General features: G+C 52.6%; 9 protein-coding genes across 9 annotated transcripts; 4 read left to right on the top strand and 5 right to left on the bottom strand.

Annotated features, from left to right (window-relative positions):
- Positions 1 to 355: 355 nt before the first annotated feature.
- On the bottom strand, positions 356 to 1,345 carry CLAFUR5_08250 (uncharacterized protein; the record flags this gene model as incomplete). The annotated part of the gene is made up of 2 exons (XM_047907398.1): positions 356 to 1,040; positions 1,092 to 1,345. The coding sequence occupies 2 exons, from the start codon at positions 1,343 to 1,345 to the stop codon at positions 356 to 358; spliced, it is 939 nt and encodes a 312-aa protein (XP_047759697.1).
- Positions 1,346 to 2,840: 1,495 nt separating this feature from the next.
- Positions 2,841 to 4,092, bottom strand: CLAFUR5_08249 (Leucine aminopeptidase 1; the record flags this gene model as incomplete). Its single annotated transcript, XM_047907397.1, has 2 exons — positions 2,841 to 3,512; positions 3,595 to 4,092. The coding sequence occupies 2 exons, from the start codon at positions 4,090 to 4,092 to the stop codon at positions 2,841 to 2,843; spliced, it is 1,170 nt and encodes a 389-aa protein (XP_047759019.1).
- Positions 4,093 to 4,541: 449 nt separating this feature from the next.
- Positions 4,542 to 6,915, top strand: CLAFUR5_08248 (3-isopropylmalate dehydratase; the record flags this gene model as incomplete). The annotated part of the gene is made up of 2 exons (XM_047907396.1): positions 4,542 to 4,601; positions 4,657 to 6,915. 2 exons carry the CDS (start codon positions 4,542 to 4,544, stop codon positions 6,913 to 6,915), a joined length of 2,319 nt encoding a protein of 772 aa, XP_047759342.1.
- Positions 6,916 to 7,011: 96 nt separating this feature from the next.
- CLAFUR5_08247 (Efflux pump bfoC) lies at positions 7,012 to 7,923 on the bottom strand (the record flags this gene model as incomplete). The annotated part of the gene is made up of 2 exons (XM_047907395.1): positions 7,012 to 7,809; positions 7,834 to 7,923. 2 exons carry the CDS (start codon positions 7,921 to 7,923, stop codon positions 7,012 to 7,014), a joined length of 888 nt encoding a protein of 295 aa, XP_047759821.1.
- A 1,485-nt stretch (positions 7,924 to 9,408) lies between these two features.
- Positions 9,409 to 10,749, top strand: CLAFUR5_08246 (Cytochrome P450 monooxygenase FUM15; the record flags this gene model as incomplete). Its single annotated transcript, XM_047907394.1, has 1 exon — positions 9,409 to 10,749. The coding sequence occupies one exon, from the start codon at positions 9,409 to 9,411 to the stop codon at positions 10,747 to 10,749; it is 1,341 nt and encodes a 446-aa protein (XP_047759346.1).
- Positions 10,750 to 10,860: 111 nt separating this feature from the next.
- Positions 10,861 to 11,693, bottom strand: CLAFUR5_08245 (uncharacterized protein; the record flags this gene model as incomplete). The annotated part of the gene is made up of 4 exons (XM_047907393.1): positions 10,861 to 10,883; positions 10,936 to 11,114; positions 11,166 to 11,288; positions 11,341 to 11,693. 4 exons carry the CDS (start codon positions 11,691 to 11,693, stop codon positions 10,861 to 10,863), a joined length of 678 nt encoding a protein of 225 aa, XP_047759345.1.
- Positions 11,694 to 11,702: 9 nt separating this feature from the next.
- On the bottom strand, positions 11,703 to 12,131 carry CLAFUR5_20252 (uncharacterized protein; the record flags this gene model as incomplete). Its single annotated transcript, XM_059463088.1, has 1 exon — positions 11,703 to 12,131. The coding sequence occupies one exon, from the start codon at positions 12,129 to 12,131 to the stop codon at positions 11,703 to 11,705; it is 429 nt and encodes a 142-aa protein (XP_059318931.1).
- A 3,136-nt stretch (positions 12,132 to 15,267) lies between these two features.
- Positions 15,268 to 18,760, top strand: CLAFUR5_08244 (Morphogenesis-related protein MSB1; the record flags this gene model as incomplete). The annotated part of the gene is made up of 3 exons (XM_047907392.1): positions 15,268 to 15,463; positions 15,517 to 18,624; positions 18,678 to 18,760. 3 exons carry the CDS (start codon positions 15,268 to 15,270, stop codon positions 18,758 to 18,760), a joined length of 3,387 nt encoding a protein of 1,128 aa, XP_047759344.1.
- Positions 18,761 to 19,938: 1,178 nt separating this feature from the next.
- Positions 19,939 to 20,748, top strand: CLAFUR5_08243 (uncharacterized protein; the record flags this gene model as incomplete). Its single annotated transcript, XM_047907391.1, has 1 exon — positions 19,939 to 20,748. One exon carries the CDS (start codon positions 19,939 to 19,941, stop codon positions 20,746 to 20,748), a length of 810 nt encoding a protein of 269 aa, XP_047759823.1.
- Between the last annotated feature and the right edge of the window lie 108 nt (positions 20,749 to 20,856).

The following is a 20,856-nucleotide window of genomic DNA, read 5'->3' as shown; positions in this document are numbered from 1 at the left end:
AATAAGCAAAGCAAAGCAAGTTTCTTGTGTCTCCGCCGGGCGTTTCCTGGCATGCCTTGAACTCAAAGAATCCTCCCAAGCCGCTTATTCAAACTGCAGCGATGACACCGACTTCAGCTGCGAACACAGTGGCACGTTGCTGTTGTTAGGCAACACCATGCTTCCCACTGCATATGCGGAGCTACGTAGTGGCTTGCGAGAAAGTCTGTCGAAATGTCTTGATTTGATCATCATTCGTAGTCTATACATATGGGTAGTATCTTTACATCGATTTCATGTTTGCTTCTTCATCATGCAGCAGTGACAGCACATCCACTCCCATCAACAAATGGAACATTCTCTCCAGCGGTCTTCATTACGTGCCATCGTCTGGCTTGCTGTTGCTAAACTGCGCATTCCCGCACATCTCAGCGACATACCAACCCGTGCCCGGCGACATAGGATGGTTTGGGCCAGCGTTGTAGTAGCCCAATAGCCCCTGGCCGCAGTTCAGGTTGCCGGACGAGAATTCGATTGGGAACTCCAGCTTGCAGTTGCCAGACCGAATGTCCCACGCACTGGCAGCGCAGTCCCGTGCTTCAGCGCATATCTGACAGCAAGCGGATGCGTCGCTCGCAGTAGTCTCGTAGGTTGCGCCGCCTGCTGGTGTGTCGCTGAGCCAGTCGATACCGAAGTTGTTGTATGCGCTGATCATGGCCGAAGGTGAGCACTTTGCGTTCAAGGTCACGGTCGCTGTCGGCTCCGTCGGCTTCACGGTGACGTCGGCGCATTTTGTCGGTTTGGTGACAGTCTCTGTTTCGATGGCATAGGCTTTACCGCCAGTTGTCGTTCGGGTCACAGTGGCCTGGGTGAAATCGGTATGGTCGGTGAAGGTCCTGGTCACCCCTGCTGGAACCCAAGTCTGTGTCTGGCCGAAGGTTGTGGTGGAGGTCACGATGATCGTGCACCCATCGCGCGGACTGAGACCAAGGTCTCTCTTGGTGAACGGCGCTTGTGCGTAATCAGATGTATAGACAGTCTCAGTCTTGTACGGCGCAGACCTGAAGATCAGTTAGCATGCTGGAGCCTGAGCACAACGCAGTATAGCTTACACTGTATCAGCATGTTCGCAAGCGTGAGTCGTGACCGTGACAGTCTCCAGCGTCTTCGTCGACGAAATGGTCTTGACGTATGTGAAAGTGCCCAGATCCATGGGCGTTGTCGCGTGCTCCGTAACCACAGCTGTCGATGAGTAGGTTGCAGTCGTAGTCGGGACGATGAGCTGAATGGTGTAAGTAGTGCAGCTGTCTTGTGGTAGAGCATAGCTCATCGCAGCGAGAAGCGGTAGTATGGCGAAGGTCTTCATGTTGGCGGTGGCAGCGACTCCAGGTCAATCTTGTGAAGCGAATGTGTGATGCTATTTCGACTCCAGGTCGTGATCGAGCACTCTTATGTATTGCTCAGCGCGTGTCGTCCAGTGTCCTCCACGTGCGGAAGAGGCGAAGTGATTCGGCGAATTGCAAGGATTCTCGCAGCAGGTCCCGGAACAGGAAGAGAAGGTGCAGTGCAGGAAGCAGGTCAAGCGCTGTCGTCCCAACAAGAAAGAGCGAAAGCCAAGCCGCATCCACGAGGATGTGGATCACTATTACATGTACGCAGGCCCGACAGCCCTCACCCGTGAGGAGGTAGGTTGCTGCACGACGTCTTTGTCCTGCGTCAACCAGAAGGAGCGGTGCGTGAGGTGGTAGTGTTCGCTTGAGGTAGGCATTCCCGCCGTTTGTGATCTACAGAGAACATGCTCGAGACAGCCACAGCACATGCGTCTGCCGGGGACATCGTAACCGTGCCTGCATTGGTGTATGCCAATACAAGAGGCGGGAGCAAACGCTGCATAGGCAAGAGTTGCATCTTTTGGGAGGCAGCGGTGGCTGCAGAGGTTTGCGACTTCTTCACATCGGACCACATCGGCGGGGAGATGCCGAACAGGCATCGCACTTCACTCTTTCTCAACGGGGTTTTCATGTTGTCGTACTCTTTTGATGTCGTTCGTTGCTGCGAATCTGTCAGATCGTTGTGTCGCTCCGCACAGGTACACCTCAGATCGCCACAAGTCCTACCTCATCTTGTCAAATCTATGTGAGACCTCACACTGCGCGTACCCGCGTGTACCGCAGGGTGCCGTCGTGTATTTCGAGCTGTACCTTGCGGCGGCCACATTGGTGCTTCACACCACCAGCCATCGTTAGGCCGTCAACCGACTTGTTGCGAGCGAATGTGATGAGGTTGGGGAGAGAATGCCTGCAAAGTCACATTGCGGATCCGCAGAAACAGAGAAGCGAAGCATCGGCAAACAAGTCGCATCCCTTGGTTGGGACAACGTAAACGATATGCAGTCTTCTAGCTGCAGCGCTAGAAATCTCACCTCTAGGCTCTCGCCCCTGCCGAGACATGCAGACAAGAAGGACTATTGCCACTCTGTCGCACAAGATAGACTACCAAAAGCTGATGTGTAGTGCATTTGTTTCTTCTTCGTATCTCATCGACAAGGCGCGCCCGTTTTCTCTCTGCGGACCCGGAGCGTGCGCGACACGTGCATGGAGCCGCCTCTCCACGGATCATCAGGACCATGTGGTCCGTGGATCTCAGCTTGACAGGTCAATATCGAACCCCTTGCTTCTCCGCACACCCTCCTCCACATATCCCAGCAATCGTGCCGTGGAGTCGGAAGAAACCTGGGGAGAGATGCTCGTGTGACCAACTGCATGATATGCTTTTCATAGCACGACCAGCCATTGTCGCAATGACGGTTTGTACGACTATACAGACACTAAAGATACCTCTTCGATACAGCTCGATCGGCTCTAGTCGAACTTTGCAAACGCCAACTCGTAGGCGAGGCCGAGAGTCAGGCGCGCATGCTGCAGCATGTGGTTGAAGTCGAGATACTCAATCTTGTCTTCGGTCGTGTGGATCTTGTTGTCGCTGTATTTGAAGTCCGACTCGATGACGAAGGCCGATGGATATCCTGCCTTGCTGGCTGACGCGTGGTCCGAGCATGCATATCCGCATTTCGTCTCAATGTATGGGATCTCGCAGTACGTGGTGACGACCTGCTTGATGAACTCGGTGAGACCCGGGTCCACAAAGTCGGTGATGACGCCAACACTCTCAGGCTCGCCGGCTTCGACCGTGCCATGAGTATAGCCGGTCATGTCTTGCTGCAGCATTGCCTTGACATCACGACCCTCCTTTTGGTAAGACTGGAAGATTGCCTGCGATCCTAGCAAACCTCCCTCTTCGGCGGAGTACCAGTGGAATTCAAGAGTGTTCTCTGCCTTGCCTTGAGCAATGTCCCTATCTTGCAAGATCACGCGTAACGCTTCGAGGATTGTGACTGTGCCGGAGCCATCGTCGTCAGCTCCTGGGGCAGACAGTATCGACGGCAGGAAGAGGTTGATGCTGTCTTGGTGCGCGCCGATGACGATGGCCTTCTCCGACTTTCCTGGTAGTGTTGCGATGATGCTGTTTTGGCCCTTGACAGGAGTCAGCAAATGTTTCAACATAGCGATATCGGGCATAGTAACAAGGCATGGCCTTGACAAAGGTCTTGCTTACCCAAGGATGCTTGAACGGCTTCACAACACCAACACCAGCCTCGGCCAGCGTATCGTTGACCTGACCCAGCAACCACTCCGATGACTGCCTCCCATAGTCCGACTTATAGTATCGTGTGTGGAACCCTGTGAAGGTCTCAAGATGCTTTCGCATGTTCTTCTTATCCAACAACTTCAACAGCCTCGAGACCGTCTCATTCTGTGCCGGCTTCTTCGGATACGTGACCTGAGGGGTTGGCCCTGTTGCCGCCTTCATCGCCAAGGTGTTGTCGTGTGCTGCGTCGGTCACATCGAAGAAGTTGACGCCGTTACGGCGAAGCTCCCACTTCTCGTCCTCTGTAACCCATCGTGTCTCGGATTCTGAAAGCTGGATGAGATACTGCGCTGCACTAGCAAAAGGGTTCTGTCCTTCGACTGTCTTGACCAGATCGTTCCAGCTGGGCACCGAGATGGCTGAAGCTATCGCTGACGATGCGACGAGCCCCGTGAGAAACTTCATCGTGGGTGTTGGATGTGTTGTTGCTGCTGTGAGGATGGATGTGTAGGAGAAGCAGTTGGCGATGTCTAGTTGAAATGCTATGCGTGATTGCTGTCGTGTGGTGTGGTGTTTGTAGATAGCGGCCTCCGATCGTCATCACTCCGACCCATGCACCCATGGACCCATGGATTCATGGACCCATGGACCCATGCACCCCACACCGACCGCTGCCGAATCAGAGTGAGTGGATTGCATATTAGCCTTGTAGCAGGGATATATCACACCTGGCCACCGAAGTCGGAGCATGCAATGGCAGAACAAATTGCTCCTCCGGCCTGTTGACCATTCTTCTGTTGTATTACTTCTGTGCAAACCAATCTATAAGACTGCTGTTCCCAGACACCCCTTCTCCCAATTGTCCCTATCCAGATTCCACGTCAAACAAGCACAAACAAACACAAACCGCTAGCATGCCGGGCGTAGTCAAAGGCCCAAGTACGCTGTACGACAAAGTGTTTGAGCAGCACATTGTAAGTTGGCAACAATCATGTAATTGACATACACCTCTCTGACTCATGGTCACAGGTCGACGAGAAGCCCGATGGCACCATCATCCTATACATCGACCGCCACTTGGTCCACGAGGTGACGAGTCCACAAGCCTTCGAGGGGCTCAGAAATGCGGGACGTCAAGTACGAAGACCCGACTGCACTCTCGCCACCACCGACCACAACGTCCCAACAACGACACGAAAGAATTTCAAGAACATCAGCCAGTTCGTGGAAGAGGACGACAGCAGATTACAATGCGAAACACTCGAGGATAACGTCAAGGCCTTTAAGCTTACATACTTTGGTCTTGGCGACAAGAGGCAAGGAATCGTCCATGTCATCGGTCCTGAGCAGGGCTTTACTCTTCCAGGCACGACAGTCGTGTGTGGTGACTCACACACTAGCACACATGGAGCGTTCGGTGCTCTCGCTTTTGGCATTGGCACAAGTGAGGTGGAGCACGTCCTGGCCACACAGACTCTTATGACGAGGCGGAGCAAGAACATGAAGGTGGAGGTCAATGGCGAGCTCGCACCAGGCGTCAGCAGTAAGGATGTCGTCCTTTACGTGATCGGACAGATCGGCACTGCGGGTGGTACTGGACACGTTATCGAGTTCTGTGGATCAGCTATCCGGAGTCTGAGCATGGAGGCAAGAATGAGCATGTGCAACATGAGTATTGAGGGTGGTGCAAGAGCTGGTATGGTTGCACCTGACGAGATCACATTCGAATACATCAAGGGCAAGCCATTGGCACCCAAGCCAGATTCGCCAGAGTGGCAGAAGGCCGTCAAGCACTGGTCGGCGTTGAAGAGCGATCCCGATGCGAAGTGGGATGCCGAGATCATCATTGACGCAAAGGATATCGCACCAACTGTTTCTTGGGGTACCTCGCCACAAGATGTCGTACCCATCACAGCCGTTGTGCCAGGACCAGACGACTTCGAGGACGAGCACAAGAAGAACGCATGCAAACGTGCCTTGCAGTACATGGGACTGGAGGCTGGCACTCTCATGACCGACATCGCTCTCGACAAGGTCTTCATTGGCTCCTGCACAAACTCGCGTATCGAAGATCTTCGCATTGCAGCACACATCGTCAAGGGTAAGAAGATTGCACCAAATCTCAAGCGAGCAATGATCGTTCCTGGATCTGGTCTTGTAAAACAACGAGCCGAGCAGGAAGGTCTGGACCGAATCTTCGAAGATGCCGGCTTTGAGTGGAGAGAAGCTGGATGCTCGATGTGTTTGGGCATGAACCCTGATATCCTGTCACCAGGTGAACGATGCGCCAGTACTAGCAACCGTAACTTCGAGGGTAGGCAAGGTGCAGGTGGCAGGACGCATTTGATGTCGCCAGCTATGGCCGCAGCTGCAGCCCTCGTCGGCAAGCTCGCGGATGTGAGGCATCTTGAAGGCTACGAGCAGGCGCTCCCAAGTGCCAAGTCTGCTGTCAAGACCGTGGACGCCCACGTTGAGGACCCAGAATCGGACGTCGATCTTGAGAAGATCCTGGATGCTCCTGAATCTAACAACAACCCACAATCGAAGGCACCATCTGGTGCTTCCGCCGGCATGCCCAAATTTACACAGCTCAAGGGCATTGCTGCACCACTGGACCGCAACAATGTCGATACCGATGCCATCATTCCCAAGCAGTTCTTGAAGACGATCAAGCGTGCCGGTCTGTCGAAGGGCCTATTCCATGCCTGGCGCTTCAACGAGGACGGCTCAAAGAATCCAGACTTCGTCCTCAACCAAGAGCCGTACACGAACTCGAAGATTCTTGTGGTTAGTGGACCCAACTTCGGATGCGGTTCGTCTCGAGAGCACGCGCCATGGGCTCTGCTTGACTTCGGCATCAAGTGTATCATCGCTGGTTCCTTCGGTGACATCTTCTACAACAACACCTTCAAGAACGGCATGTTGCCACTCAAGATTGAGGATGACAAGGTCCTCAACACGGCATTCGAAGAGGCAAATGCTGGTCGTGAGCTTGAGGTCGATCTCGAAGCCAACGAGCTCAAGGACGCATCTGGCAACGTCATTGGCAAGTTCGAGGTCGATGAGTTCAGGAGACACTGCTTGATCAACGGCCTAGATGACATTGGCCTGACAATGCAAGATGATGAGAAGATCACCAAGTTTGAGAAGAGACGAACAGAGGAGACACCGTGGTTGGACGGATCTGGCTACCTGTCAAAGCACAGGACAGGTGCGGTCAAGGTCGAGGCAGCGCCTGTGCCGAAAACGAATCGCGGCGAGGAGAAGTCGGAACCGCTTGAGTGGTAGAGCTTGACACACACATGGCTCCCGCTCGCGATCAAAATGTAATGATGATATGTGACAATGTCTACCCAGCCTCTTTTGCACTCGCGCATGGCACCCTCAGTCTCCTACTGTATCCTTCCTTTCTTCGCTTCTCGACGAGGAGGCTGCAGTCGTCTCAGCCGCCTTCCGCATTTCCATGAGGCAAGTCGCTATCAATGCAACGCCTGCCACAGCAGCGCTCGTCACGAAGGTGTTGCGGAGGCCTTCAGCATACATGTTTAACAGCACGTCTAGATCATGCCCCGACACACGAGAGCGGAACGCGGTTGCACCACTCCTCAGCACCTCATTAGCATCAACTCCAGCCTCTCTCAGTTGTCTCTCATGGCTGTGGAACGTACTCGCGAGGAGAACGTTGCCCACGCTGACTGCGATTGCGCCTCCGAGACTTTGACATAACGTCTGCAGTGAGGTCCCCGCAGGTATGTCGGCCGCATTGAGGACGACTTGCATTGAGAAGATGCCTTGCTGCAGACTGAGTCCCAGGCCAACACCAACAAGTATCTGGAACCCTGCCCAAGTCACCGTAATCGTATGCTCGCCCAGCGTCGTGAGCAGACCAGCGCCGATCAAGGTCAGCGAAGTGCCTGCAATGGCAGGAGGTGTGAAGTACCCGGTGCTAGTTACCAGAACCCCGGCCAGAATTGAGAAGACACTGCAGGTCACAACCAAAGGCAACATGTTCACTGCCGAGTCGATGACGCTAGCTCCCATGATTGCCTGGAAATATAGGACCAGGAAGTAGATGTACGTGACCAGTGTCCAGTACATGGCAACATTCGCGATTCCCGCGGCCAAGACAGTTCTTTGCTTCAGCAACCGGGGCATCATCGAAGCGCTCTCACCAGCGACCACCTGCCATCCCGCAAAAAGGCTTACCGTCATACCAGCACCAACCAGGAGCCCAATAACCAACTTGCTCCCCCAACGCTCTCCATCGGCCACCCTCTCGAGGGCATAAAAGAACATTGCCCCCGCACCAAGTAACAACACAGCTCCGAGCACATCTAACTTTGCTACCCTCTGCAACACTGCAATTCTCTCCACTTGTCTCCGCTCCACCCTCCCCGACGGCCTAAACAACAACCCCAACATCACCATAACAGGCACCCCAACCGGCAGGTTAATCCAAAAACACCACCTCCACCCTACCCCCTCCGTCAAACCCGCCCCTACCAACGGCGCCACAATAGCTCCAATACTATACATCGCACTCACACCCGCTAGATACAGCGGCCTGATCCTCATCGGCACATTCTCCGCAACGATGACATAACTCCCTGCCAGAATCCCTCCAGCGCCACAGCCCGCTATGGCGCGGCCTGCTATCAGAGCTGGCGAGGTGGGAGCGAGAGCGCAGAGGAGGGAGCCGGCTTCGAAGATGGCGAACGAGAGGAGGTAGGTGGGTCTCGTGGGAAAGTGGGTGAAGAGCTGGCCGAAGAGGGGCTGTAGGGCGAGGGTTGTGGTTAGGTAGGAGGAGATGTAGAGGCCGAGCGAGGGGAGGGAGTTGAAGGTGTTTGTTATCGGGGGTATGGCCTGTTGGTTGAGATTAGTGAGGCGGGTCTTGAGGTTGGATTGGAGTACGGACAACTGCAATGATGGTGCGGTCGAGGGAGAGGAGGAAGATGCCGACGCAGAGGGTTGTTGTCAAGATGATAAGGCTGGGTTTTGATCGAGGAGGCTCGGAGCTGGGGGTGTTGGAGGTCGTGTCGATGACATTCTCTCGCGAGTGCTCTTGCTGTTCGGATTCCATATCTACTGTGCTCGGTTTGGCCATTCACGTTGGCGATGTTGAAGGAAGTCGTCTTGGAAGATGTCTGTCTCTTGCTTCTGGTGGCACGACCCACTTTGTATGCAGCCTCAAGCTGAGCGATTCTCGTTCTGCAGGCCACCGATCGCGTACCTCCCGGTCAGTGCTGCAGTCCTGCCAGTGGAGATCTATATCCTTCTGGAGCTATCCAGCTTTATGATGGCGTACAGCTGACCCATACTGGTTCGTTGGTCATCGTTATCAGCTGCGAGCGTCGCTCCAAAATGTGGCTATGCGCCACCGCAGATCGCCGTGCATCGCCGGCAATGCCACAAGACTCAGAACATCTAACATCTCCAGCTACCCGCTGTCGCAACTCTCTCGCCTTGATAGATACTTCTCCTCTGTGCAGCAAAACTCCCATGGCTCGCCACATCACTCTTCAGAGCTCCTTGTTAAGCAGCTCAGCCATTACCCTGCTACTCTTATGCACCACAGAACGCAATACAACATTCTCGATATTGTCTTCGTCGCTTTTCTCACTCACCCTATGGCTCCTATACCGCACCTACATTTACCCCTTCTATATCTCTCCTCTCCGCCACATCCCCACAGTCTCAGGCAACCCGATTTGGGGCCACCTCCCAACAACTCTGCTTAACGATACAGGTGCCCGTGAACGACAATGGCACATCAAACACGGCATGATACTCCGCTATTTTCTTCCTTTCGGCATCGAGCGTCTCTCCGTGGCGGATGACGAAGCCATCAAGGACATTACCGTCCGCAGACCATACGACTTTTGCAAAGCGCGCAGAACGACGGAGTGGATGAAAGGGATTCTGGGAGAGAATGGACTCTTGTTAGTTGAAGGTGCTGCGCACGCGAAGTTGAGGAAAGCGTTGGCGCCTGCATTTTCCACGAGTGCGATTAAGGCGTTGGAGATGCGGTTTTGGGAGAAGGGTTTGTTGCTTGGCAATGTGATCGAAAGGGAGAGGAGAGTTGTTGAGGGCCATGTTCCCTCTGTCGAAATCTTAGATTGTCTCAACTGGGCGACGCTGGATATCATCGGCTTAGCGGGCTTTGGGCTTGAGGTCAAGTCGCTCGAAGCTCCAAGTGCGCCGTTAAGAAAGGCGTATTCCGCGCTTTTCGCCTTCGACTTCGTGTCGTTCGTGGTCCAGGCCTTGCGGATGTTCTGGGGCGTAATGAAGTACTTCCCCTGCGAGATCAACCGAGCGATGGATCGTAGCGAGAAATTCATCACTCAAGTGGCGGACGATGTTGTACAGTCGAAGCTGGACAAAGATGGACTCTGCACGGGGGGTAAGGATATCATCAGCCTCATCGTCAAGCACAATGAAGCCAAGGCGTCGTCACCAGAAGATGTCCTCTCCTTCATCGACATTCGAGACCAAGTCAAGGCATTCCTCGGAGCGGGTCATGATACGACAGCGACAGCTGTAGCCTGGACCATTGATCTCCTGAGCAAGAACCAGTGCGTTCAAGATCGACTTCGAGCTGAGATTCAGGCTGCATCCCCGGAGCTCAGCACTCCGGGAGTCGCACCTGATCCTGAAGCATTAGCAGCAACGCAAAAGCTCGACACCCTCACTTACCTTGACAACGTCTGCCAAGAATCTCTCCGCTTCATACCCCCAATACCGACCGTGATTCGCGCAGCCGCAGTCGACACCCGCATCGGCGAACACGCTATACCAGCAGGTACGAACATATACATCACCAGCAATGCAGTCAATCGGCTTACACACTACTGGGGAAACGATGCCGATGGTTTCAACACTGATAGGTGGGATCAGCTGCCCGCTGCCTGGGTTCCAAATGCTTACCAAACATTCCTGGAAGGACCTCGCGGCTGTATCGGTAGGAAGTTTGCGGAGACGGAGATGAAAGTCTTCTTGTGTTGTTTGCTTGCCAGGTTCCGGTTTATTAGAGATTGTACGTGGCCCGATCAGGAGCAGAGGAAAGTGTGGCGGATCGTCATGAGGCCGAAGGATGGAATTCGAGTACTGGTGGCTGCTGTGTGACGCGAGGTATGTCGAGGAGAAAAGATCAATACTTGGATATATTCTGTCGGTACGGTAGTGGCATGAAGCCAAACTGGGCACATTGCAGTAGATCTAGGTCACGAGTTGTAGCTACGACTTCTGAGGATCGTGGCCTAAATTCAGCGTTAGCACACTCGTTCACACCAACAAAGCACCATAACGCACCCCAGTTCTTGAGACTTTTGGCACTTTTGCTATCAGGATCCTGCTTCGCCTTCTCCTCCTGAGCGAGATGGCGCTTGCAGTACGAGACGACCTTGCGCATGTGCAGCAAATCTTCGTCGTCGTACTTGCTTGAGTCCTTTTTCGAGTTCTTCTCCAAGATCTCGATGATCTTGCGGCCGCTGTTGTCACGATTAGCAATTTGCTTGAAAATTTGGGGTGTCGAGGCCTACCTTTCGTGGCCAATAGTCTCGCCTGAGCCATCGTCTTTGCTCCAACCAGCACCCGCCGACTCATCCTTGCCGAGCCAATCTTTCAATTCGTCGGCGGACATATTGACGAGCTCGTTCCACTCTCTGGTGATGTGTTTGTTAATATTTGCATCATTCCGCAGTGCACACAACATACTCAATGACGGTATCGTTGTCCTTGACCATTTTGATAGATGTCGGGTGGAATGGGCGGATAGATTCGGTGTTGGTAGTCTGGAATATGGGTTGGTGAAATTGATGCAATACTCTCTTGTGAGGTACTCGTGGCAGAAGGCGATACATCGAGTACTTGTGCTGCGAAAGTCGATCGTACCTGCATTGTTCGACTATATCAATGATGTGTGGTGACGTCAAGATTTTCGGACGCGTCGCGTTCGTGTTCAATGGTAGAGCCGTGGTCTTTGTGCGGGAGCTTTCAGTCTGGTTACCATGTTTGGCTGCAGTGCTGTATATATGCCCCTGTTGGAGGTCAAGATGCTCAATTGACATTGAGATCAATCATGCCCCGGTCGCCACCATATCCAGGCCAGCAGCACTTCGATGCCTCACAACAAGCCAACTCCCTTTATCGGTCCTCTGAAACTCGAGGATCCCGACACCTTCTTTCGTGATACCAGGTGGCGCGCCTGTCGTCTCCACATGCATGAATACTTCTGCGGTCCCGGTAAGCTCTCGCACAGAAGTAGTCATGCTGACGACTCGAAGATGCCAGTCTGGAAAGATGGTCACGAGCTGCTTCAAGACGTCCATGAGTTCTGCTAGGCTCAGAGTCTTTGGTGGCTCGACATACTCTGCCTCGCCGCGGAACTGGGGTGCCATGAAGTCCCACGCCGAAGAAGTCGTGGAGAAGTCGCGGCTGTTGAGAGCGTTCTCGAAGCGGCGCGCAATCTGCTCGAGGAGCGTCGTGACCGAAGAGGTGTCCGCCATGATATCGTTTCACACTTGCTGTTCCAAGACTGAATTGGGAATATAGAGTGTAAGTGTGGCGGAGGCTTCAGCACTATCTCACTCGGTCATCCCCTCCTCCGAGGCTGTGTTTGGTTTAGCGAGCTTCTGGAGCGTGAGTGAAATTGCGCACGCACTGCTAAACAACACCTCTGTGGAGGCTACCGGCAGAATGCAGAATCGAAACCGAGACAATACAACACAACACGAACGACGATAGCGTTTTTGTGCCCTTTGTTGCCTCGCGCCTCGCCCTTACGAGGCGTATCGTAGTGTTCCGACATATTTGTTGTTGTTGTACAACAGCAAGCAAGCAAATAAGCAAGATTGCGACGAGAGATAGGAGTTTAAATTTGGGGGCCAGTTTCGCTTTTGGCTTCCACACCAGGCTAAAGGAGGGTCCAATCCTGTTTAGACAAGAATTTGAGGGTTTGCGTTTCGAATGATATAAATCGATAATTGAGCTAGATAGAGCATATATTAAATACATGAACATTACTAACGTAAAGCACTAGTAAGCTAGGAACACAAGTAAGATAGGAATTTTATCTTAGTACCACTAACTCGTATTCTTCATCAATCGTTTTCACTATTATCAAATAGAGAACTAGTGAACTCAATACTCTCATCCGATTTAGAATTGTTCTCTTTGTCTTCCTAGTACGTTTATACGTTATAGCTAGTCCGACTATAGTTACTATACCGCCGTCTACTTAGCTAGCCCTCTTTTATACCCTCTAACCTACGACTCTTCTTTGACTGTTCTATAGCCTTTGACGACTCGACGACTACCTATAACGAGCTAACTCTATACTCTAAGACCTCGCCGTACTAGAGACGCTTTTATTTATAGGATCGGCGCTTTATAAGAGTCTTACCTTATCGTTTAAGCTTAGAGTTACGAGCTCTAAGAAGCGTATTCTCTTATAGTATTACTTCGCCGCCTTTTATAAGCTAAGAGAAGCTATTATAAGCTGTTTTAGAGTTGCTTAGTATAGCGTCGTATATAAGCTTAGATTACGACGTAAACTCCTCCGAATTGCTCGGAGTTTAAGACTACTATAATGTCGTCTAAGGCGGGGGTAGTCCTAGCGGGGTTCGTAGGCGTATATTAAGGCGATTAAGTACTACTTCCGCGTTAATAGGAACTAACCCTATAGCCTTAAAGGCCTTCTTATAGTTTAACGCGGTAAATACGTCGAAAAACGCGTCTTTAAACGCCGGAAGGTGTTACGGCTACGTAAGCGGCCCGCTTAAACCCGCGCTACTAGCTTACCTAAATAGGCAAAAGACGAGGTCGTGAAGCTCGTAAGCTTTATACTAGCGGAGCCTTATCTAGGCTTACTTTAGATAATAGACTACCCTAAGTACCGCTATAATAGAAGGAAGGTTTCTTTATTAATATAGAAGACGCGCTAACGCGCTAAGTCCCGTACGTGTTATAAGTACTTTAGCTTTAACGGCGTAAAACAAACTACGTTAAGAGGCTAGATATAGGATATATAACAAATACGCCGGTATATAGAGCGTAAGGATCTTATAGTCTAGATAGTAGTCATTAAAACCCTAGTTTAAATAGCTCTTATAGCCGTCCAAAATGAGTAACCTATAGCTACCTATAGAACGCGCCTCTATATACGCGTTAAAGTGCTTTAACTACTCGAGGCTAAGTACGTTATTTATCTATCTATTCTCGGAGACCGTAAGCTTCTATATCGCGGTATATCTTCCTCTTCGTACTATACTAAAATGTAGACGCGCCCTTTATAGATAATAAAGGGCGGGCCGAGTAGCTAGTGGTATAGATGCTCTAAATAACTATAACCTACTCTCTATTACTAGGCTAAGTAGCCGTAGGGCAAGAGCGTCGTTCTAAGCTAGTAACGACTTTTATAGAGCTAATTACGCCTATTTAAAAGCCCGTCTTATCGAAGTTATAGATATCCTCGTTATATACGCTATACTTAGTAATTGTCTCTTATATAAGCTTAAACTAGGCGCTTATAACTTCTAGATCTTCCTAGAGTATTCTCTAACGGTCCTTTGCTTAGTCAAAGGCCGGTTTAAGCTCGGTAGAGCGCGAAACAAATCTCTCTACCTAGTTCTTATCTACCGGATCCGCGTCGCGTTTACCGAGTAGCTTATCCGCTATATCTACTACCTCGTTAAGGGTAGGCGCGAATCCTCGCGAATCGAGGTCGAGGATATATCGAACAATCGTCTATTCCTCGGTTAACGTAAGCTTGTACTAGATAGGGCGAGTATCGACGCGAGGAGTGATTCCGTAGTACTAGCTAGTTAGCGTCGAATAAGGTACGTAATATACTATAGCTACGCGTAGGAGACTCGGAACTTAGCCCTAATAATAGGTAGAGAGGGTAAGAGCAAGTCTACCTTCTTTATTAGACGATTGTATATTGTATTGTTGAGACATAGTACGATAATCAAGAAGTTGGTCGTACTAAGACAAAATTCCTAGCTCACTAGTGTTCCTAGCTCACTAGTGCTTTACGTTACTACAAGGTATATTACGCGAACATATAGTGAGCTTTCACTCATTTCAAGGTATTTGTCGCGTAATAACGCGTGCTATAAAGCGCGATATTGAGATTTGTATTGAGATGGGGGTTTTCATCGAGGTGGCCAACGCCCGCTTCTTCGCGGGTGCTTGGGGACCGACACGGCTAGTTAGGGGTATCTCGACAGCACACATCTCCCACCAACTGTACACACTCTTTTCTCCCCTACGGTACAATGCATCATTACTGACTGCCCTCTTTGCCTTGCACTGCCTTTCCCTTCTCTTATGCCGTTTCCGAATTGCTGAGCAATAGCCAATTGGCTGCATTTGCCTTCATTCACTGCCTCCGAAACCTGGCAGTGACGCGACTTTTCCAACGCGCCGCCATCCGACCCAGCATCTTCCAAGTCACATACTGGCGCCAACTACTACACCACCTTTCTGCCTGGTCTCTCGCGCGGATACAGCATCGCTAGTCGCCTAATCACGATCATCTGTTTCAGAACCCACGTACATACGGCATCAGGCCATCAGGGTCCATATCCCCCCAGCACACGAAACAGACTGCACACGCGGGAGTTGTAGTCACCAGCAAAGATGCCGCTCTTCTCTCGCTTTAAGAATAAGGGAGCACAGCCGGCATCCAAAGGCAAGAACTTTGGAGACACGAGCAATGGCGGTCTCGAAACACCGCGACCACGTGGGTACCAGTCGCGATGGGAGAGCACAGTCATTGTGCCTGCCGAGGTTCAGGAGCTGGTGCACGTATGCACTGCAGAGATGAAGTCGCGAGGTATGGCGGACACAGGAGACTAGGACATGGAGCCGCTGCTAACATTCTCCCAGCTGAGGCACTCGATGCGCCATTCTTTCTTTTGCCCTTCCGACCAGACTCCGATCCGGCAGGCGGGCGCATCTTTATTCGCAATTACTACAAATCGAACGCCGAGCGATCGTCACAATACAAGGGAGAGTCGTTGAAGCAGGAACTTCGTCTGACAGACTCGGTAGTCTTGTGCAGCATCATGAAGTGGTGCTGGAGCAGAATGCCGGGAGGTGTCGTCTCATGGCCCGTGTATGAAAGCTTTCGACTGGGTGAAAAGGAGGCGAAGCTGGCACGCAATGCGTTTGATACATTCATTCCTATTGGAGTGGACTCCGAAGCCCGGAGAAGCATCATTTTCGACTTTTACGATCTGCTATCCGCCATCGCTGCTCACGGCAAGAACAATGGCCTGACTGGACGCAAAGTGTCAAGACTCGCGGGCTGGTGGGCATTCGAACACCTCGACGATGGCAAAGGGTTCGAGGGAGGCTACAAGTCGTGGACTGCCGCAGCAGATGCGTCTGGTCACCTGTTCTTCGCATACCTTCGGTCTTTGTCACCAGAGACAGATCCGTCGCTCAACGTGATTGAGCGGATACCACGATCACTACAAGCGCTGGTTGCCTCCACGGAATATCCACCTGAGACGCCAACTCTGCTCCAACGGTCGACTCCTCGGGTCGTCATGTTGGTGGACACTGTGTCGCCGACACCCTTTGCGCTGCTGCGTAGAGCGAAGAACTTTGAGTACCGCGATCGTGATCATGTTTTGCGGGAGTTCGCCGAATTTGAAGATCCGATCGATGCGCTGACGGAGGAGAACAAGCGTGTCTTGTACGCTGTAGCCACTGCAAACCAACAGACCGTTGCACGATCGCGCCAAGGTCTTGCAAAGCCAGAAGAGTCGTGGTCTGCTTTCTCCAACCTGGGTTTCGCAGATCTGGACGAGAAGGCTCTGTCTCGGAAATCTCCCACCAGCGTCAATGGGTCAACGAACACTGTCGGGCAAGGCCTACGAGACCAGCCACTATCTCGCGCAGGAGACGTCGGTCGACCAACAACGCCATCATGGGCCGACTTCCTCTCTTCCGGATTTGCAGATGATGGCTCTGCGAAGTCGCCTACGTTTCTGTATCCGCCAGCGCAGGTCTTACCTCCACTTGGCAGCCGTTCGTCGTCGCCTGGTCTGCTACATGAGGAAAACCTGGCTCCTGGTGAGCTTGCCGCTATCACGAACATTGAGCTTGATGATGCTTTCTGGTGGGTCTGGATGACGAGCCTTGCTGGCGAGGAACCAAATGAGCGCAAAGCTGTTTTCGGCAGGTGTGCGCTCGTTGAGACCACCATTATGGGCAATCGCTGGCTGATTATGGAGGAGCAAGTTAAGGGCGCTGCTCCAGATCCAGCAATCGAGGCTTACATCGCGCCAAAGAAGAGCTTCCTCTCTACGTTGACGAAACGCAGCAGATTCGGTCGAAAAGACAAGGAGAATAAGCAGCAGACCCAGCAGCAACCACAGAGCGTACTCTCGGCTACGCCAAGCAAGACTAGCATCTCGACCGACCAACACGCCAAGATCAAGGCTGCTGCGAGGGCTATGAATCAGAGGCAGGACACCGCTGACACCGAGAACGCTCGCCGCGGCAGGAACGAAGATGCCAGCGGCTCGAAGACCAACAGCGTGCTCACACTGGGCCTGCAGAGCGAAGCCGGACCTGCAATGCAATGGGCTAAGTCATACGACAAGAATGCCATCCGTCAACAATACCTCGGTGACACATTCGCGGGCAAGGGAATGTCGAGAGAGGATCTGGCTGCTAGCAAATCCTCTTCCGTCAATCTTGCTAGGTCGAATACCAACGCGTCACCCGCTGCGTCGCCAGCTCCTCCAGCAGCATCTGCATTCGAGTCTGCACAGCGAGATCTGCCGCCAGTTCCGGCGGATGAATCATCCGCTCTGGCACCACCTTCGCCACTGGCAAACAAGTTTGCCGAACCGCAACTCAACACCGATCAGACTTACTTGAACCAGCCAGAAGAGGTGTCTTCGCCAATCGTACCAGGCACAGCCTCTTCTGCACCAGCAGAGCCGCTGGTGGACACACCACAGGCAGCTCCGGTGGTTCCAGAACCCCAAACTGAGCCTGAGACGAAACCCACTCCTGTCCACGAATCCGATGCGTTTGACAAAGAGATCGGGCTTGAGTCGCCGTCTCCAGTATCCACGGCCAGGGTCGGCAGGAAACCTGTTCCCCGTCAGGACGACCATCCTGCCTTCCGTCCTCAAACGCGAGAGGAGACCAAGCCGGAGCCACAGACTCCGGCTAATCCAGCCGCTCTTGCTGCACGCAAGGCTATGCTGGAGAAGGCTGCTGCGGGTCCAGATGCCAACAAACCTAAGAAGCAAGTCGCTACTGGCGGTGGCGGCGCTTTCAAAAAGATGTTCGGCAAGAAGAAGGATGGCTCAGGTCGAGACGCTTCGCTTGACCTTCAAAGACCTGCTAGCAATGGTCTAACGCCACCAGCCGAGTCCGGAATTGGACGCCGCATATCGCTGATGCGCAAGAAGCACAGCAACACCACGGTCCCCCGATCAGCCGCAGCAGCCGCAGCTCAACACGCTGCTGGTGTCGACGAGCCCTCCATGCCAGCATCCCGATCATACCGTGATCATTCCCCGGCTCCAGTATCTCGTGATAGTATCAACGAGCATCGAGCTGCCGAGCACGAGTTCTCACGCTTCGATCAAGGCCCGATCGATGACACGCCTCCTATGGAGCCGAGGTATTCCGAGGATGCCTTTCCTGCTCCCGCTTATGAACCAGAAGCTCCGCACGAAGAGCCAAAGTTCAACACCCTCGCCGCCGCTCGCCTACATCCACAGGCCGACGCAGGTGCCGCTGAGCCATTGCCTTTCGATGCACCAGTCTCCGACAATGAGTCAGAGGCCAGCTTGAACGATCCGCATGACCCACAGATCGCACAAGACCGATGGGCCACCATTCGTGAGAACGCCCAGAAGCGAGCAGAACGTTACAAGCAGGAGCGTGCTAGCGAAGACCAGAGTACTAGGCCAAGTCAAAGTGTTCGCTCTCAGACCGATGATGGCGAGACAAGTGGTGAAGAGAGTAAGTTCCATCATCGAGTTCGTGCCAAGACCTTACTGACCATGCTGTCACAGCAATCGAGTCTCGTGTCGCCCGGATCAAGGCGCGCGTCGCCGAGCTCACCGGCAACATGGATGGAGCTGCCACGCGCCACTGATCAACCAACATACCCGTGATACCCCTTCCTTCAATGCGCATATGATATCCACCAACCTTACTGATGCCATCGCACTTGATACATTATTCGAAGCGTTCAGCGAAGAAACTTCAGGCAGCGCGTGCTGGGACGGCGAGTGAGAGAGACCGTTATGCTTTTCGTTATGATACCATCTCCTTTGTCATGCTTGCGAGTCTGCTGCGGCCTTGATTGACCTTGGCGCGGAAATTCGATACCAGCTAGAGGCATGTTTTATGGGGACATAGTGCAAAGTGTGTAGTACTGCTCATAATGCTATCCTGTGTTGGTATTGTTGTTGACGTCTCGAGCTGTTCATGTTTATTTCAGGTCCACTGGGCTTCTTTAGATGACATATGAGTAACAGTGTCAGAAGTATACAACCACTCAACATATGTTACACATGTTGCGACTCGGCGACAAAGGGCATACCAAGTCCCTTTGCTAGCAATGCGGCATCCGCGACTTGCGAGAGCCGCGAAAGCGGGTCGGCTACGCAGGTACAAAAGTATTCTCCTTGTCGACCCGCCTTCCTTTCTTTCTACAACAGCAAGAGGAAGCGCAGTGATTGCGGTGGTCGCTAGGAGGGCGTAGAAGCACCACCACCCAGTAAAAGATCTCCCAGAGCAACGCACCACGCAGTTGCTGTACGTACCCTCTCCTGCTTCGCGTTCAAAGTTTGTGATGTGAAAGTTGAAGGTAGCACGATTGACAGATCATATGAAATCTTTGGACATGCCCTCGCATGCATGATCAGTCTCGGTCATCCTTTATTACTGTATACACGCGAGGATATACTCATTCGTTAATACAGCTTGCCAGGCTGTTATTATGAACCCAAGTCTCGTGAGCACATTGCAGTCTTGGAACAATGACGACCAAAATATGTTTAATCTTCCCGTATGGCTCCGGCGAGAATTGTCAACCGAAACAGGAAAGTTGTGCTTGAGTATAGTACATTCGTGCAGTAGCGCAGAGCTAAGGTGACCTGACGTCGCGAAGGATCGCAGGCAACAGCAATATGAGCTAGCTGTCCCAGGCAGACTTCGCGCCGCTATGCCGCATTACTCGATGAGTATAGCAACGACGTTAGCTGTGCTGTTCAGTCGGATCAGACATATCAACACAGTTCAGCAATATAGACCAGCCTCTCTTCGATCATGGCCAACCTCACCACTAGCCATCCGGGCGAGAACGAGGACGACTGGGTCGAGATATCACAACGAGACGCTCCAGCGCGAGAGATCAACACACCGACCAAGAATGTCTTCCTCGAATTCCAGCTGCGAACCATATTCGGCACATACTCCTACACTTCTCTATCCCTCCGAAAGCAACGCAACATAGCGCCACTGGAAGGATCCGACGGCTCCATCAATCCGCAACAACAATCCCCTCTCTGCCAACTCCCCGCGGAGCTCAGGCTGAGCATCTACGACCACATCTTCCGCCTCGCAACCACCAACCTCTCAGACTCCATATACCTAGTCCACCGTCCAGCTACCAACCGTACTCCCAGCGCCCTGACCCCCCTCCTAACCTGCCGCCTCCTCCTCTCCGAAGCAGAGACCCTCTTCTACACCCTCAACCGCCTCTCCATCCAATGTCCGCAGGCCTTCATAGCCTCCTTGAACTCCACGCGTCGACTCGCCATCACATCCCTCATCCTCAAGACCAGCATGGACGCAGCCTACCCTGGACTGCAACAGCTGCGCGGGCTCAAGAATTTGGAGTCATTGTACATAGAGCGCAAAGCTAGTGTGAGGTTCCAGGCGGTGTCGATGTGGGCGGTCATGGCGCCGCAGTCGATCGCGGAGTTGACGAAGGTGGGGAAGTTGAGGGAGGTGAGGGTGCTGATGCCGGAGGCGAGGGATTTGACAGAGTGGGAGATGGCGCAAAAGAGGAGGCTGGAGGAGATTGATGGGAGGTTGGAGAGGGCTGTTGAGGGGAGGAGGGGTGTTGGAGAGTGAGTGGCGAGATGTGGAGAGGGTTGTTGGTGAAGTCTTGCATGGTGATGCCTGGACGGACATATGCATCGCTAGCAGGCTGGACAAACAGTGATTCTCTTCTCGCTGCCA

Source organism: Fulvia fulva, chromosome 3 (genome assembly GCF_020509005.1).
Source record: "Fulvia fulva chromosome 3, complete sequence".
In the NCBI taxonomy this organism is placed as follows: Eukaryota; Fungi; Ascomycota; class Dothideomycetes; order Mycosphaerellales; family Mycosphaerellaceae; genus Fulvia; species Fulvia fulva.
The sequence above is the reverse complement of the archived record's forward strand: the minus strand, read 5'-3'. Positions and strand labels throughout refer to the sequence as shown.